Consider the following 17,315-nt stretch of genomic DNA (forward strand, 5'->3'; position numbering starts at 1 on the left):
AGCTGAGCAACCAGTTCTAGAAACACAGCCCCGGGGGCCCACAGGCTGCCCGCAGAGATAAAATCCGGGCTGAGCCTGGATCCTCTGCAGCCCGCACACTGGGCCTTCCCAGGAGGGGCATGAGCGATGCTGCAGCCAGGGAAGCGATGAATAAGTCATGGGCCAAGCTTTTTCCCCACTCCCCACCCCAAGCCCTACCCCGCCGAGGAAACCAAACCGCCCATCAGGACGATCAAAGCTGCGGCCCACAACTTGAGATTGACTTTGACTGAGCCCATTAACTTCTACACTCCTCCGGGTGGATTTTCCCCATGAATAATGCCTGGGAATTAGGACGTAAGTGGCCCGGGAGAATCTGGGACCCATTAACCAGCTAGCCAGACAGAGCTTCCCTTACAAGAGAAAAATCTGAACGCCGGCCTTGGGCAACTGTTCAAAGCTTCCATCGTGGGTTTTCTGGAAAGCCCTCGGGGTGGGGAGGGGGGGAGGGTGTTCGTGCCAGTGAGAGGGAGAAGCCCCCACAGAGGTGATGTGGGAAGACCGTAGACTGAGACGACATGGGGCCAGGGTTCGAATCCTGGCTGCTCTGGAATAGGGGGACCTCCCTCCCTCTTCCCGTGCTACTGACTTCCTGAGGGGAAGGTACAAGCAGCTACCACCTTCAGGGAAGACACATGGATGCTGAGACCCAGACCCATGTAGAAGCCTGTGAGGCTGGACCAGGGATTGGTGCACACACACCGGAAAGGATTCTTCCCAAGAAGGAAATCTGCAAGTCAATGCAGCCCCATCTGCAGCTGCCACATGGCGAGGCTGCGCTGTAAGAATACAAGCACAGAAACAGTCACCAGAACGGGCAACCGACGACACAGTCCCTGGGGACCACAGACGTGTCCCAACACATCACTGCTGTGACTCGAAATAGACCGCGTCCGTCAGTCATCCAGAAGGCTCCAGACAGCCACACCATCCTCGGGTTAGGGACCCATGAGGAGAAATACAAGAAGGTGGCAGGCTCCATCGGAACCACCGCTCGGCCACACAGCTGTGAGGTGGCACAGGTACATCCAATGCCTGCAGCCTCAGTGTCCTCATCTATAAAATGGGAGCAGCAGGGCTTCTCCTGCAAAGACGTCTTAGGAGGGTGAAGGGAGGGATCTCCCATAAGGCACTGCTGGCGGGTACTAAATGAATGTGAGGTCTGCCCCATCCGTGTCTCTTCCCACCCTCTTCTCTCAGGCAATTCCCGCCCATCGGTTCCTCTCAGATCCTCTCCCTCAGATCCTCTCCCCATAGCCAGGGCTCCCCGGCCTAGAAGACCCTTCTCAAAAAAGCCTAAATACCCACATACCCAAACACAAAGTACCTACATCCCCCCATCCCGACCCCAGACTCTGCCCATGTGTGAAGTTCAACATGAACAAATTCAAAGTGGAGGCAGCCTTTAGGAAGTGAGATCACAGAATAGTATTCTGTCACAAAAAGGAAGGAAATCCTGCCATCTGTGACCTTGAGGGCATCACGTTAAGGGAAAGAAATCAGAGAAAGACACACACCGCATGATCTCCTTTATATGTGGACTCTTAAAAGCACGAACTCATAGAAACTGAGAACAGACTGTGGTGGTCAGTGGGGGTGGGGTGGAGAAATGGGTGGCCGGGATCTGAAGGTGCAAACTTCCAGGTATAAGTTCTAGAATATAATGCACAGCGTATTAACTACAGTTAACAGTCCAGTAGTTACATCTGAAGCTGTTAACAGAAGACATCTTTAAAAGTTCTCATCGCAAGGAAAAACCTCTGTGACTACATGAGGCGAGGGATGCTAACTGAACTTACTGTGGTGATCATTCTGCAACATACACATACATGAAATAAAATTTAAAAAGGTGAGAGATTCGTTTTGTGGTTGGCAGTTGCCTATGGGAGGTCAGCTTTCTGGACAAGGAGATTCACCAGCAGCGTGTCGAAGGGTGAACGGGAAGCTTTCTTGGAGACGTTGTACAGACACAGGCATGGCCTAAACCAATAGTAAGCCCAGACAGCAAACAAAGGCACACACTACATACATAAAGGCTGCATTGAGCTGTGAGGAAAGGAACATGCTGGGAGATACCATCCCTTTTCAGTCAGGCTGGCCAGAACCATGTGCTAAAAACCCAAAAAGAAACAGGAAGAGAGAAAAACTAAACAAAACCAGGAGCACTAGGGCACCCAAGACATCCTTCCAAGGAAGTCTGAGCACCAGTTGGGTGAGCCGACTCCACCTGAAGGCAGGGAGAATGTTCCCAAGGTGGCCTGGGTGCTGCTGGGAGGGCAGGAATTGGGGGAAGGGAGGGGGGGTCCCAGCCCAGCAGAGCCCTCCTATGTGGTGTCCAAGGCAGTCTGCAAACTAGATTGAAGCAGAGCACATATTTCCAAGGGAATGCGTTTCATTGTTGCTACTGTCTTCTTCTTCAGATAGATAGATAGATAGATAGATAGATAGATAGATAAAATATATATGATTTTTTACAGAAAGGAAGGGAGAGAGATAGAAAGTTAGAAACATCGATGAGAAACACTGATCAGCTGCCTCCAGCACACCTTTTACTGGGGAAGTGCCTGCAACCAAGGTACATGCCCTTGACCAGAATCAAACCTAAGACCTTTCAGTCTGCAGGCCGACGCTCTATCCACTGAGCCAAACTGCTTAGAGCTATCTTCTAATGTAGTACGGTTTCAGACTTCCCCCCCTATAGGTAACACGACCCCCACCAATCTGAATGGGGTTGAGGTACAGTGGTTCCCTCTCCCCAAATGACTGCTGTAAAATGGGTGATAATGGGAAGAGGTGGGCTGAAATGTTTGGCAGACAAGAAATTGCAATGCCAGGCAAAGGGCTTTGAAACAAAAAGCAACAGAGACCTACAGGAGGAGGGAAAGCCAAGAGTTGCCTTTGACCAAATCTCTAGCTTTCTGAGCAGGGGGGGCCATTGGAGCCAGAGTTGACTGAATTTAGAAAAAGAGAGAAATGCCATGTTCTGCCCCAAGGAACGAGGCTCAATATCACACACACACACACACACACACACACACACACACACTACAAATGTGAGTCATCCCTCTTCATAAGAATTTTCTTCCCATGTAAGAATTATTTTTCTGGAGCAGTGCGATCCAAAAGAACACATGAGATGAAGGACATGCTGTGTACATCTGGGCTGCGACCCACACGGGGCTAGTGAGCACCTGAACTACACCTGGTGTGAATGAAGAACTAAACTCTGGATTTCCTCTCACCTTAAGGCATGTAAGTAGCCACCTGTGGCTAAGGGGTATCTTACTGGAGAGGATGGGTCTCTCGATATCATCCTTCTTACCATCTGCCTAGTATCTTAGCACATTGATGAGCCGCATTTCTAGTGACCATTTTTGTTAGCACGTGCACACACACACACACACATACACACCGGCTGAACGTGTGTACACATGCCAAACTACTTCATTAAAATAAAGTCCTGGAAGAGGAATGGTGGGGTCCATGGGTAATTATGTTTCCAGGAGTTTCCTGCACATTGAGACCACCCACTTGCAACACACATGTGCACAGCATTCTGCCTGTTACTAGCCGTTTTCACATACACGACCCTCCGTGGAGCCTCACAAGGACCAGGTAACATTAGAGGGGGCGGGTGATACCATCTGCTATGCGCAGGCTAGGAAAGCAAGCAGGGAGAGAGCACACCGCTGGCTGGTTGTGTGAGACGGATTTTACAGCCATCACTAACGCCTGCACCCGGCCACTCCGTGGTGTGAAACCATCTGTTCTCCCAGGTCCATTTAACAAGGGAGAGCGCTTATGCCATGCTCACACGTGAAAAGGGCAGGATATGAAATGATATTCCCAGGATGATCAAGACCACATAAAACGAAAGAAAGCAAACCGATGTGTTAACAGTCTTCAGGTTGTAGAACTGTCACGTGTTTTTCTATATGTCTGCCCAAATTTTTATGATAGGTCTAAGTAACTATTAAAAAGAGCTAACATTCCATGGACAATTAGAAAGGCTAAATGGTTTACATACACTATCTCACTTTAAATATTTCCACATGCGAAGGACCATTTGATCATCCCTATTTACAGATGAAGACTCAGAACGTTGAAAACATTTAAGAAATAAGGCCAAGGTCAAAGCCGAGAGGGGGATTTGAACCCAGCCTGACCGCTGGGAAGACTATATCCTTAGCTGCCATATCAGGGCTCCCCAAACTTTAATTTAATTTATACACGAACTATGGGAAGACCTTGTTATAATACAGATTCCAATTCAGGTGACGCTGATGCTGTTGGCCTGGAGACCACACTTTTGAGTAACAAGGCTCTATACCAGTGGTCGGCAAACTGCAGCTCACGAGCCACATGCGGCTCTTTGGCCCCTTGAGTGTGGCTCTTCCACAAAATACCACGGCCTGGGCGAGTCGATTTTGAAGAAGAAGTGGCGTTAGAAGAAGTTTAAGTTTAAAAACATTGGCTCTCAAAAGAAATTTCAATGGTTGTACTGTTGATATTTGGCTCTGTTGACTAATGAGTTTGCCGACCACTGCTCTACACAATCTCTATACTGTAATCTCCAAGGAGAAAACACAACTTTTTTAAGAATTTAAATAAATAAATGCTTACTCATATATAGAAGCAAAAATATAAAAATATACTTTTCTTCTCGATAACATCTTCATTCCTCTCCAGAGGGCAGACCCTAAACTACTCTTGCAAATTCCCACCGCCGACACTCCCCTGGCCAGCCATGGGGGTCAGACTCCAGAAGCCCAACTCGAAGCTTCACCAACCCTCTCATCTCATTACCGGGGAGTGTTTTATCCTCAGAGCTTCCATCAGCAAACATCTCCCCAAATCCAGAGAAGCAGATCCCGGGAGGAAGGGCCCCCGACAGATGTCCTAAGGAACCAGTCAGTCCCACCCACCACTCCCAACTGCAGACACTGCCACCAAGCCACTAGCACACTTTAAATCGGGCATCTCCCCATCCCCATCCTTTTCCTTGGAGACATTCAAGTTATGGATTTGCTATATGTTTTAACCTTCCAAAATTTGGCAAGCCCTAGCTAATTTTATACCCGAAGAACCTCCAACACCCTTTAATTATGTCCCTAATTCCCCAAGTCTTTTTATGTGAGGATTATCGGATATTCGTTGTTTAATGAACCTTTGCCACTTGCAGTAATCCTGTTTATCTATCTTAATGCTTAATACCATGAAATTACTTATCTGATGCCTTCAAAGTAGGCCCTGCATAATGGATTTTTATTTCCCGAACTTTTCATTATGTTTATATCTCTTGGTTTTTACGGTGTCTACTAGCATGAATAGCTGGATAATCTTTCCCTCCCAATAAGAGTGACATTTTAACATTTAGTCTATAATTGATGTACTTCTATCACCTTCCATTTCCCTCTACGATTACATTTATTAATGCACTTCCTTCCTTGAATCATCTGTGTGACTTTGGTAGCAAATTTTTATTACCTTTTAAATTGGACCAGGAGATAATCTTACGTTTCCGCTATTTAATGTTTTGAACGCCCATACTTTATAAAATAGAACTGTTTTTTTCGCTTTTCCCTCTCGGTAACGTCTCCTCCTCATTAAGTAAACTGCATAAACTCCCTTCAAGAGGAATTAAGATGCATGGCAGTTTCCATTAACCTGTCAGAAATGTTTTATATGTGCCACATGCTAGTCTTAACGTATCATCTGATTTTTTAAATTGCTATAATCCGTTTCCCTCTCAGAGGCCTCTTTCTCTTTGCCTTTTTAAAGCCAGAGTTACCTCTTTGCTGCAAGATGAATCCGACTATCCCAAAATCTAAAAAAAGAAAAAAAGTAATGTGCCACCGAAGGGCAAAGGTGACATGGCCAGGTACATTTCAATTCTTCCCTCACGTCCTTCCCTTCTTCCGTCAGTCACAGCCACATAACTGTAGTGATCAGCTCCATTCCTGCGAGCAGCTTACAGGAAACCTCACTGTGTGACTCACACTCTGCCACTTGGGTGTTGGAGTCAAACAGCAAACAGGGCTGACATCAAAGAAAGTGCCAAATCGCATCCTGCCTCCTGGAACTTCAATCACAAGACAGGTGGCGTTCATTCTTCTGGTGATGTGGCCGAGCCACATTTTATGAGTACTTTCAAAAGTACCCCTTTAGGGCTGGCCGGCGTGGCTCAGTGGCTGAGCATCGACCTATGAACCCGGAGGTCACGGTTCGATTCCCGGTCAGGGCACATGCCTGGGTTGCAGACTAGATCCCCATTAAGGGGCATGCAAGAGGCAGCCGATCCATGATTCTCTCTCATCCTTGATGTTTCTCTCTCTCCCCCTCTCCCTTCTTCTCTGAAATCAATAAAGATTTTTTTTTAAATACCCATAATGCCCCCTCCATGTCAGATAGCATTCTCTAATTCCTCTGGTATGTTTGTGATTCAAAAACTAAACATCCTTATTACCTTTTCTTATGTCGTCATTACCATCAACGAGGCAACATAAATGCCGGGCATGCTAAATCCTCACCCTTCTGCATCACTGCTGACATTCACAGATGTTGCCAATGTCACAAGCTTCTCTGGAACATTTCAAGGTGAGTTCTACCTTTCCTTAATGCAGACTAAGCCTGGTGCAAGCCACTCTCTCCAACTCTCTCTCTTCAACGGTAGCTGGCATCCCCTCTTTCCAGTTCTGCCCCTCCCAGCCTGTCAGCTGGGCCCCATTGCTGCTATCATACTTTTTAATCACACTCAGGCCGCTGTTTTTATAAAACCTGTCTTTGTACCCCCTTGCTCATCTCTGTTCTGGTTTCTCTCAGCATTAACAATTCTTTACGGCTTCAACGTTTTCCCGATGACATTTCTTTTCTGATGAAACACCTTACGTTGCTCATCACTCTCCGAGCATCCCCAAACTCCCTCATTTTATATTTATAATTTTTTTAAAAAAAAGGAGAGATAAATTTAGAACTTTCCAAACCCATTGAGAGGCTTTCTTTCAACAGACTGTGGAGCCACGAATGTGACGGGGGCTCGCTTTCCAGCCATGTCCAATTAGTTTAATGACTCCTGGGGAACACTGCTCCGATTCAAGGCGAACGCCGGAGGGAAATGTTCCAGTAATGCCATCAAAGACAACACGCCGCTGATATCCCCAGAGCCAGCCTCACCGGGCCTTACAATAACACAGAGGGATTTCTAGCGCCGAAAAATTAAACACCCTTCATGCTTTCGTTTCTCTACGCCAACAGACACACACAAGTCCCACATGCAATACTTGGCACCTTGGGTTTGCAAGCCTTCTAAATCGAGTTATTCATCAGTCCCCCAACCCTCCAGTGGCTGTCCCAGAGTAAGCAGATGGCTGCCTCCCTCTAGGAGGTCTCTCTTCCAGGCCAGAGACAGCCTGTCTGTCTGTCTGTCTGTCAAAATCACAGATGGGTATGGGCACCAGCGCCTTCACCCAATTGAGTACCAAGGCTCTACACCAGTGGTCGGCAAACTGCGGCTCCAGAGCCACATGTGGCTCTTTGGCCCCTTGAGTGTGGCTCTTCCACAAAACACCATGGCCTGGGCGAGTCTATGCTGAAGAAGTGGCGTTAGAAGAAGTTGAGGTTTAAAAAAATGTGGCTCTCAAAAGAAATTTCAATCGTTGTGCTGTTGATAGTTGGTTCTGCTGACTAATGAGTTTGCCGACCACTGGCCTAGTGTCACCAGGGCTCCCTGGAGGAGAGAATGGTTTTGGGGGCAGGACTTGGGGGTGAGGCTTTGGCGTCCCGAGGCTCATGCAGGTTGGCTGTTCTGAACACTCTGCAGACCTGCAGCCTCCCTGCCTCCCCAGGCACCACGTCCTGCCCACACGGCCCCTGGGTTCGAGCGAACAAGATGGAACACGTTATCTCCAGTGTCTTTCTGGAGTGGGACAGGCACAGTTCACCTTCCACAGTGAAGTTCAGGAAAAGTTCAGACGTGAACCCTGCAGGCGTAGCTTGGGATCAGAAAGGAAGAAAAACCTTTAAGTGTTCCTTTTTTACATGAGGCCCTATAACCGGCATCAGTTTTGCCTTAAAAATCTACTTCCAGACTGTTCACACAGCGGGCCCTTCCATGCGGCACCCAGCACTATTTGAGGGAAGCGCCAAAAATATTCCCACCAAAGGGACACACGCTCCATCATTAGACTTGCTCCATATTCAAAGGCAAGTCTCAAGGTGCTGACATAATTTGCTTGTTTTTGAGATTGTTTCTTTTAATAAGTCCAGCCTCTTCTGCAAAGGCCAGTTTAAATGCCTATGACAAGTTCTCCCAGGAGGTGGGGGGGAGATGGGAGGGAGGAGGAGGGGAGGGCAAAACATCTGTTCCAACTGCCCAAGATCCCTCTTGAATAAGATCCATTTAGGACAGCCACCCCCCCCCCCCCCCTCGACACCAATGGCTCTCTAACAGAACATCCTACCCAACAGCATAAGCATGGAATGACACTGACCTACCCATGGATGGAATTCTCTAGCACAAGCTACAGAGCGCATTTCTTCTTCCAACAAACACGGGTTCGACGGTCTAGTAAATTCCAAAGCAGGAGAGTCGGGGGTTAGGAGCGCAAGAAGGAAGCTGTGCAGATTGCATGTCCATTATGAAACCACTTCGTATAGGCTGAGGGCTTGGAGAAACTCACTTACCTTTCCACTGTCCTCATCTATCAAATGGCAGAGCTAACTCCCCACCCAAATCAACTGCTGTGGAAAGGAAGTAAGACCGATCAGCAGTGGAAGCATTACACAGAGTACATAACAGCCTGGAAGATGTTTTTAAAGCTTGTTTTTTGTGTTTTTTTGTTTTTTTGTTTGTTTGTGTTTTTTTTTTAAGAATGGGAAGATTCCTAAGAACTGCAATAAACGAAGAAGACACATACCTCTGGTATTATAACACCCCTGAAATCAAGGTTCACCCGACAGCCAACAGCATCCTAGGGCAGCACCTAAACGGAAGCTGTGAGATTTTGGTCCTGCGCAGTGACCGGGTGAATGTGGTCCCAGCTACTCAGACATCATCGCTTCCAGCCAGTTCTGTGTGGTGGTGGTCCGGCAGAGGTGGGATTTACCTATGCAGAGCATCTTTGGAAAGATTACTCTACAACCTGGCGTTGAAATGAAAAGTGACTGTGTACGCAAGAAAGGAAGGAAGCAGAGCATAAATGTGGTCAACAGGGAAGCAAATACATCTGTCATTGGAAGAATGACTGCCATTGCGTATTTCCTTGTGAAGCAAGAGCCCAGCACTTGAAAGGCCTTACAGAGGAAGAGACTCACAAAGAGCTGAAACTACACGGTATTGTGCTTCTAACAAGGGGTGCAAGAGGAGTGCCCCGCAGTGAAGGGGAGTGAAACTGCCTCAAGCTTTGGAAGAACCGAACTGGCTAAAGCCGTGGTCTGCAAACTCGTTAGTCAACAGAGCCAAGTATCAACTGGACAACGATTGAAATTTCTTTGGAGAGCCACATTTTTTAAACTTAAACTTCTTCTAACGCCACTTCTTCAAATCAGACTCACCCAGGCCGTGGTATTTTTGTGGAAGAGCCACACTCAAGGGGCCAAAGAGCTGTATGTGGCTCGCTCGGGAGCCAAAGTTTGCTGACCACAGGTCTAAAGCAAAGGGAAGGCAGATGTGACCAATTCATGAAGCTCAAAGCAGAACTGACAAATCAGTGCATGTAAGTTAAAAAAAAAAAAAAAAAAGCAAATATAAACAGGTATGAGCTCATTAAACTAGATGTGTGTGTGTGCACCCGTGGATGTGTGCATAACTCCGTCTTAGGGCTAAATTGATATATTCAGATAGTTAATAGTAATTTAGAAAGGGGGAGAGAAATGCAAATGGAGGATGAAGATTTTAATGTTTAATTGTAATTATTTCTATTTTTTTGAAAGTTTTATAATAATCAAGTATTCGACTTCTGTAATGTTTTCACTTCAATATTACAACAAAATTGTACATGCACAGTTTTGGTAAACCTTCAATGAGAGGTAGGTATTACTATGCTAGAAGATCCAAAAGAAATAAGAAATGTGATATAAATGTTTAACATATGATGCCGGCCCTCAATCCTACAATCTAGTAGGACTCAGAGCTAAAAGAGGAGAGATAGGTAGATAAGTGGATGGATGAGTGGGTGGGTTTGTGGATGGATGGGTGTATAGATAGATAGTTATAGACAGAATGACCATACAATAAACAAGGCTGATGCCCACAAGCCACCGAAGAAATGTCTTACTCAACTCTTAAACGCCCACAAAGAGTAGCTCCTAGAGTTTTAGAGCCCCAATATAACATACCCCAACATTTTACCTGAAAAAGTAAAGAAGCAAGCCAGGGTGTATGTCATCACCTCTGAAAAGAAGACCCATTAGTCAATATCCCCAAGACAGGGCACCCATGTTTGCCCCAGCCTGGGGTGTCCATGCGGCTCTGTTCCCACAGTAGGTCTCACATGTAGGAATGCCTCCGAGTTCCCACTTGAGGAAAAGTGCTTCTGCTCTTCCCAGAAAGAAAGCAAACAACCCATTTCCACCACTGGATCCTCTGATTCCTCAAGAGAAAAGAACCACTTTTACACAGTTTTCCATCCTTAGAACACAGCGCGGGGGCAGAGTAGGTACCACACTAACCAACAGCCAGATAAAGCTTTAGTAAGAATGGCCTCATTACCCCAAGTCAAAACGGGAAATAATATTCTCATGCTTGGGAAGCTGGAGCTCCTCATGGAGATGGCTTTGGAAGAGGACACGATGAGACATGTCCCTGCAAGCCCAGCAGCCCTCATCTCCTCTTGGTGCCTCCTTTCTTCCTGCAAATTCATGCACAAAACAGGGCAGTAGCAGACACTGTAGGCTGCTCCTCTGGAGAGAGGAGAATGTCAAACATTCAAGGAAGGCTGGACACGGAGCGAAAGAAAACAACATCTGGAAGGCAAGGTGCCTTAAAGGATCCAAGTGTTTCAAAGGAACACCGAGAGACACCTGTAATCCTGTCAACAATCACAATAAATGTAACTATAACAATAGAAGTGTAATATGCAAATTAGACCAGACAGCCAGATGACCTTCCAGACATCCTTCCAGACGACCTTCAGGACGAAGCCAGGGCTGTGAGGGCCGAGGCAGGCCGCTGTGGCTGCAGGGGCCAAGTCCTTTGCATGAATTTCATGCATCGGGCCTCTAGTGTATATATGTGTATGTGTACGTGTGTGTGTGTGTGTGTGTGTGTGTGTGTGTGTGCACTCTTCATTACTTAAAAAAAAAAGACGAGAAAAAGGAGATGTGTGTAATACTTTAAGCAATAAAGAATTTAAGTTGACAAAAGAAAAAGACTGGAGAAAACAGTGCAAGATGTTAAATTTCTCAAAAACCTGCTTACTGTTGGTAGAGATGATTCCCCCACCACCTGCAGAATTGACTCAAGTTGTAAAGCCCTTTGATGGGGACAGAGGGAATTCTGGGAGGGAACGGGGAGCCGGAGGAACAATAAGGGCTCTGTAGAGCGGAGGAAGGGGGACTTCCAGGGGTAAGATTTCAACACAGACTCCCAAGGCAAAGTCTCAGGCAGCGTCTCCTTCCCACCCAGCCCCGGTGAGCCGCCCCAGCTCGACGTTCAGGGAACCAGGTGGCTTTCAGTGAGCTGCCACCTGCCTTTTACCTGCTTTCTCAGCAGGTCTCTCCCAAGAAAACCAAATAAATCTACAACCTAAAACTCCAGGAGTTTGAACTCTGAGCCGGGAGGGAGCAAGAGGGAAAGGGTCAGTGCGGATCAACTTCCAGCTAAGCATGGCCCTTCACGATGAACTTGGGGAGTGGCAGACACCTGATGACTGAAAGGGCCCTGGGGAGGAGGAGGACACCCTGACCCACGGCACCCAGAACACATGATTAGGGTGAGCAGCAATAATGCTCATGATGTAAGGCGGGTCTGCTCACACTGGGCCCGGGGTGACTTGGTCCCCAGAAGGCATTTGGCAATGACATTCATGGCTGTCACAACGGTCGGGCAGGGGGGGACTGGTACTGGCACCTAGAACCAATGATGCTGCGAAATCTGCTACAATGGCAGGGCACCCACCTCAACAAAGAACTATGCAGACCAAAGATCAACAGCACTGAGACTAAAGAAAACCCTGCACTAGACTAACACCTTCCATGCACCCATCTCCAGAAGCCAACAATCCTGCTGAAATGAGTATGTGCCATCAAAGGGATGGAGCTGTGCCCTGGCCGGCGTAGCTCAGTGGAGAGAGAGTCAGTCTGCAGGCCGAGGGGTCCCGGATTTGGTTCTGGGTTGTGGGTTCGGTCCCCAGTGTGTGTGTGTGGGGGGGGGGCGGGTGCAGAAGGTAGCCAATCAGTGGTTCTCTCTCATCATTGATGTTTCTGTCTCTCTCTCTCCTCCCTTCCTCTCTGAGATCAATAAATAAATATATATTTTTAAAAGATTTAAAAAAGAAATGGATGGAGCCACTATCCTGCCATGAAATTCCACCCACTCTGCTCAGCAACACTCACCATCAAGCAAATGACCTGACGGGCAAAGGCAGCATCTGCAGAGTGCCCAGTGCTCTCCCAGCAAACACGATTAAGGGCACTCCTCGGCATCCAAGAGACCACACTCTTTCACAACCATGACACTGAAAGGGGCCCTTACGCACACAGGCACACATGCCATACATGGATGCAAACATGCACACACGTACACAAACACACACGAACATACAGGAAGAGCCATCTTAAATATTTCCCCAGTTGTCAGATGGGGCACTGGTTTAAAAAAAAAAAAAAAAAAAAAAAAAAAAAAAAAACACAAAAAAACCCTGCACAGTTAAAATGGCCCAAGCACTCCCAAGATATTCCAAAGGCAAAGAAAGATGGAAAGAGAATAAACAAGAAAACTCCAAAACCAGATTTGTCCCTGGGGCTATCCCACAGCTTCAAACAAACAGTTCCATTACTCCTCGGCACATCCATGGCACACAGTCATCTTTTATTTATAATTGGGAAATACGATAAGCATATAAGGAGAGGGTAAATATAAAGACGGAGCTTAATGAGTGACAGCGAGCCCGTGTCACTACAGCGTGGGACAAGAAATGGCACAGTGGTGGTGGCGTCGAATGGCACCCTCCCGCCGCGTGTGGCTCCCAGCAGGCGCACAGCAGGAAGACCACGGCAATGGGAAAAGGTCCGGCCTCCCTCCAGGACTGAGATTTATTTCACGGATTAACCAAAAACACCGACTGCTGAGCCCGGGCAGAGCAGTGGCCGTGAGGGAGCAGATGTGGGAAGGGGTGTCTGTGGCAGCAGCCTCACCGACTGCTCCTTCACAAAAGCAGGTGCGAGGAAGGGCAGGGAGCGCTTTGCCTGCAAACAGTGGGAATACCCGGGTGGGAACCAAGGGAAGCTCGAGCTGGACTGCGAGCGTCAGTCCCTCCTGTGGCACCCTGGGTGCCGACGATCTCTCCTGAACCACAAAGTAACTTCCTGCCCCACTGTATCGGGGGACAATTCAGCAAGATCATGAGTTTCAAGTGGCAAGCACATCAGCTCTCACAACGATGGGCCACAAATGCTGGTTCCCTCTCTTCCCACGCTGCCCCCCGCCACCCCAATCATGCACACAGGCATGCGGTAAAGGCCATGTCTTTAATGTATGATTTGATTATTAACTTTCCTAATCCCCAAATTCTCGAACTTGTTTTTGCAAAAGTGATGATACAAGCCCAATCTCAAGTTACTCTGGTGACTTAAGCCCACGCACACACACACACACACACACACACACACACAAACAAAAAAAGAAAAAAAAATTAAAAATAAGTCCAAATCCGTCCAGGAGGCCCAGAATTTACCCTCCTGCCCTCTCCCACTCACATCCCCGTCCCTCCCCGACTAATCCCAACAGCTGGGCTGACAGGAAAAAACACCTCACACCCCAGGGGGGGGGAGCCTTCAGCTCAGCGCTTTGAAGATGAAAAGCAACAAGGTGTGTTTATTTGTCCTTGGTGCACAGTCTCATCTACCTGGGCTGGGCTGCAGGAGCGACTCAGCCAGTAAAAAAAATAATCATCCAATCCGCCCGCTGGCACCAGGAAGCAGATCTTTCCAGGAGAAAAGGTCAATCCATCCCCATGCTCCTGGGGGTACACCTGGGGGAACCGTAACCCTTTTCACGGACAGAGAGAGAAGGTCGGGGAATCTAGTCACGGGGGCGGCCTGGACCATCATTATTCGGCATGCCCACCTTCAGCGCACTTAACCCCCCCACGCCTACCCCAGGGAAGAAACCTGGCCATCCCGTGGCCTGCGGCTCTCGCACAGGATCCATTAAAAAATAATAACTGCCAGCCATCACTTCCCCAACACAGGCAATGCCAACGACGGAAGGAGAAACCCAGGAAGGTGTCTGAGAGGGTTCCTGAATAACGAAGGCCTCCAAACCGCTCTTGTAATGTCAGTGGCCTTTGAGCCCCACAAGGACCGGGCTCCACTTTGACCCCAGGTTTCTGATCACAGATTATCAAGGAGGGCTGGTGTATACAATCTCTCTCGCTTCCTCCACTTCCCAGGGGAGGAACCAGGTGTAGGATGCGGGATACAAGTGTAGCGTCTCCAGTCCCGCGACGGACCCCAAACCAAACCACACAGGCCTCTCTGTGGGCTGGGAACCGGGGCCGCCAGGCGGGCATCAGGAGAAAGGACCATCCCTGTTTCTGGTAACACGTTCAGGCCAAGGAGGAATCCCGGAGAAGAGGAGACGCTTAATGCAACACGAAACACGCACACACCCCAACCTGCCCAGGGGTTTCTAAACAGCAAGTGCCAAGGCCACTGACAGCCGCAAGGGCTCCATCGCCACAGATAACGGAAAACCACCCCCTGGGACGGTGAGGCAGCTCTGTGACCCCACCCCATGACAACCATTTTATTTATTCCAGTTCTATTTTACACGGAGACACATGTCAAATGACCAGCCCTGACCAGAGAAGGACAAAATTAACTTTATAGCTATTTTTACGGATGGGGGGGGACTCAACCTAAGCAGGCAGGACAACTGGGAGAGGCAAAAAATAGTTTCCACTGAGCCACAAGCAGCTCACTGAGGACACACACGCGCACAGGAGCAGGCTCCCGTCTGTCCTACTTGGGTGTAATCACGGGACACACACCATGGCTATCCAGGTTGAGAGTGGAAGGTGGGCAGATCTTCACTTCTGAGACGTCCAGGAAACCTGCCTGTTGTAACCGCTCCAAATAATCATGCACATCAACCAGGGGATGCCACTGGCCCCCTGGAGCTCTCTCTCCCTGGGGTGGCCCTGGAATACACTGTTCAGGGGGGACCCTCAGACCTGGTTACACATCCACAGCAGCCAACAGCACTCCGCCCTCACCGGAAGCCACAACCAATCCATAGATATCTACACAGAGTCCTCCAGGGCTGGGATGATGTCATAGGCAGGGGTATGGGGAGGCTGCCCTGTGGCCAGGACTTGAGACTTCAAGGAAAGGGAGCTTTCTCTTAGGGCACACCTTGGGAGGGGAGGGGTCAGCATGAAAGGAACCTCAACTTCCCCCAACACACACACACACACACACACACACACACACACACCGCCAAAGCCACCCCCACAGCAAGTAGCTGGAAACATTTTTTTTGGAAAATCAGGCATGCATTGGATATGTGGATGGCTCAAACGTCAGGCAAGCAAGCTTCTGCGGAAGAAAGTTCCCTGGGCCCCAGTCACCCACTTTCTGGGCATCAGCAACAGCCCAGGAATGACCATCAGGGGCCAAAGGCGGGCGGGGTCCGGGAGGGGCAGCTGACAGCTGTGGCCGGCGGGCAGGGACAGGAGGGGAAGGGCTGCGGGGCTGGAATCCGGAGCGTGCCCACATCAGCAGAAAAGTTCCCGGGAACAGCGGGCTGTCTGGGAGGGACAGAAAGAGGCTTGCTGCTCCCGGGACCTCGGGATGCGCTCGCTCGCTGCCCTGATGCCCGGTGAAGCGCGGGTCCCCCTCCCGGGGCACCTCGCCAGCCAGGGCGCCCACGGAGGGGCCAGAAGGGATGGCCCGATGACAAACAAATGATCTGTTCCCAGGACCAGTGGGCAAGATTCACAGTTCCCAGGCCCAGCCGGCCCTGCTTCATCTCTCTCTCCTCTGCTCAAACCAAACACGGTCCAGAGAGGAGGAAAAGGGAGAGCCAGACGACCCCGGCCCGGCCCGCCATCCAGGTGGGGAAACTGAGGCCCGAGAGTGCACCCCAGGGAAGAGGCTCTGGGGAGGCTAGCCTGCAGGCAGCAGATGGGATCCGGGAAGCTTTCTCCTCGCTCCCCTCCTCTGCTCCCCAGCACACAACACACACACACACACACACACACACACACACACACACACACGGACTCGCTCCAGCTACGCCCAATCGGGGCCGCCGCCGGGCTCCCCAGGGCCCCGCCACACAAAGCCCCGCCCGCGCACACAAGACGCGGCCGCAGCCGGCGCGCACGCCCACACAATGGGGACCGCGCTCCGCTCCCCGCCGCGGCCCCGCGCGGGGTCCCGGCCAGCCAGGCGCCGGGGTCCGCCCTCCCTGCACCCCCCCGCCCGGGAGACGCAGCAGCCCGGGCGCGGGGAGGGGGCGCCCGTCGGATCCCCGCCGCCGCGCCCCGGAGCCCCCCGCAAGCAAGTTGGCCGGACGCAGCCCCCCGACTCACCCGCGGCGCTGCTCAGCAGCAGGCACAGCGGCCCCAGCAGCCACATGGCGCGGCCGCCGCTCCCTCCCGCTGCCCGGCGCTCGCTGCCCCCGCGGCCCCGGAGCTGACCCCGCCCCTCGGCGCGCAGACCCCGCCCCCGCGGTGCCCCCGCCCCCGCCCCGCCCGCCCGGCCCCGCCCTGCCCGGCCCAGCCTGCCCGCCCTGCCCTGCCCGGCCCGATCTGCAAAGTTTTGCAAGTGTCCGAGCTGCACGCAGCCGCCCCAAGACACGCCCGGGTGTCCCCGACTCCGAGAGGCCGCAGAAGGGCCGCCCTTTCGGCCTCCCGCCGCCGCCGCCTACCCGCTCCGGCTGCAGGGACCTCCTACCAGCCCGGGCTCTGCCTCCTCTTTCTTCCCTCTCCTCCTCCTCCCCCTGCTTCTCCATCCTCCGAGGATGCGGCGCTCACCCCCTCCCAGACCCAAGCTTGAGTTCTTGACTCAACCGCAACATAAGTTCACTCCAGGGAGGGGGGAAAAGTTGGAAG

At 50.3% G+C, this 17,315-nt stretch overlaps 1 protein-coding gene across 2 annotated transcripts in view; it reads right to left on the reverse strand.

Moving 5' to 3' along the window:
- Positions 1-16,891, reverse strand: part of LDLRAD3 (low density lipoprotein receptor class A domain containing 3) — a 170,729-nt gene extending 153,838 nt beyond the window's left edge. For both annotated transcript variants that reach the window (XM_084894468.1, XM_084894467.1), the window contains exon 1: positions 16,794-16,891. In XM_084894468.1, coding sequence (XP_084750594.1) covers positions 16,794-16,839 — 46 coding nt within the window. In that variant the 5' untranslated portion in view covers positions 16,840-16,891. The remainder of the gene's footprint in view (positions 1-16,793) is intronic.
- Positions 16,892-17,315: the final 424 nt, after the last annotated feature.

Source organism: Pipistrellus hanaki (assembly GCF_964339955.1).
Source record: "Pipistrellus hanaki genome assembly, chromosome: 9".
NCBI lineage: Eukaryota > Metazoa > Chordata > Mammalia > Chiroptera > Vespertilionidae > Pipistrellus > Pipistrellus hanaki.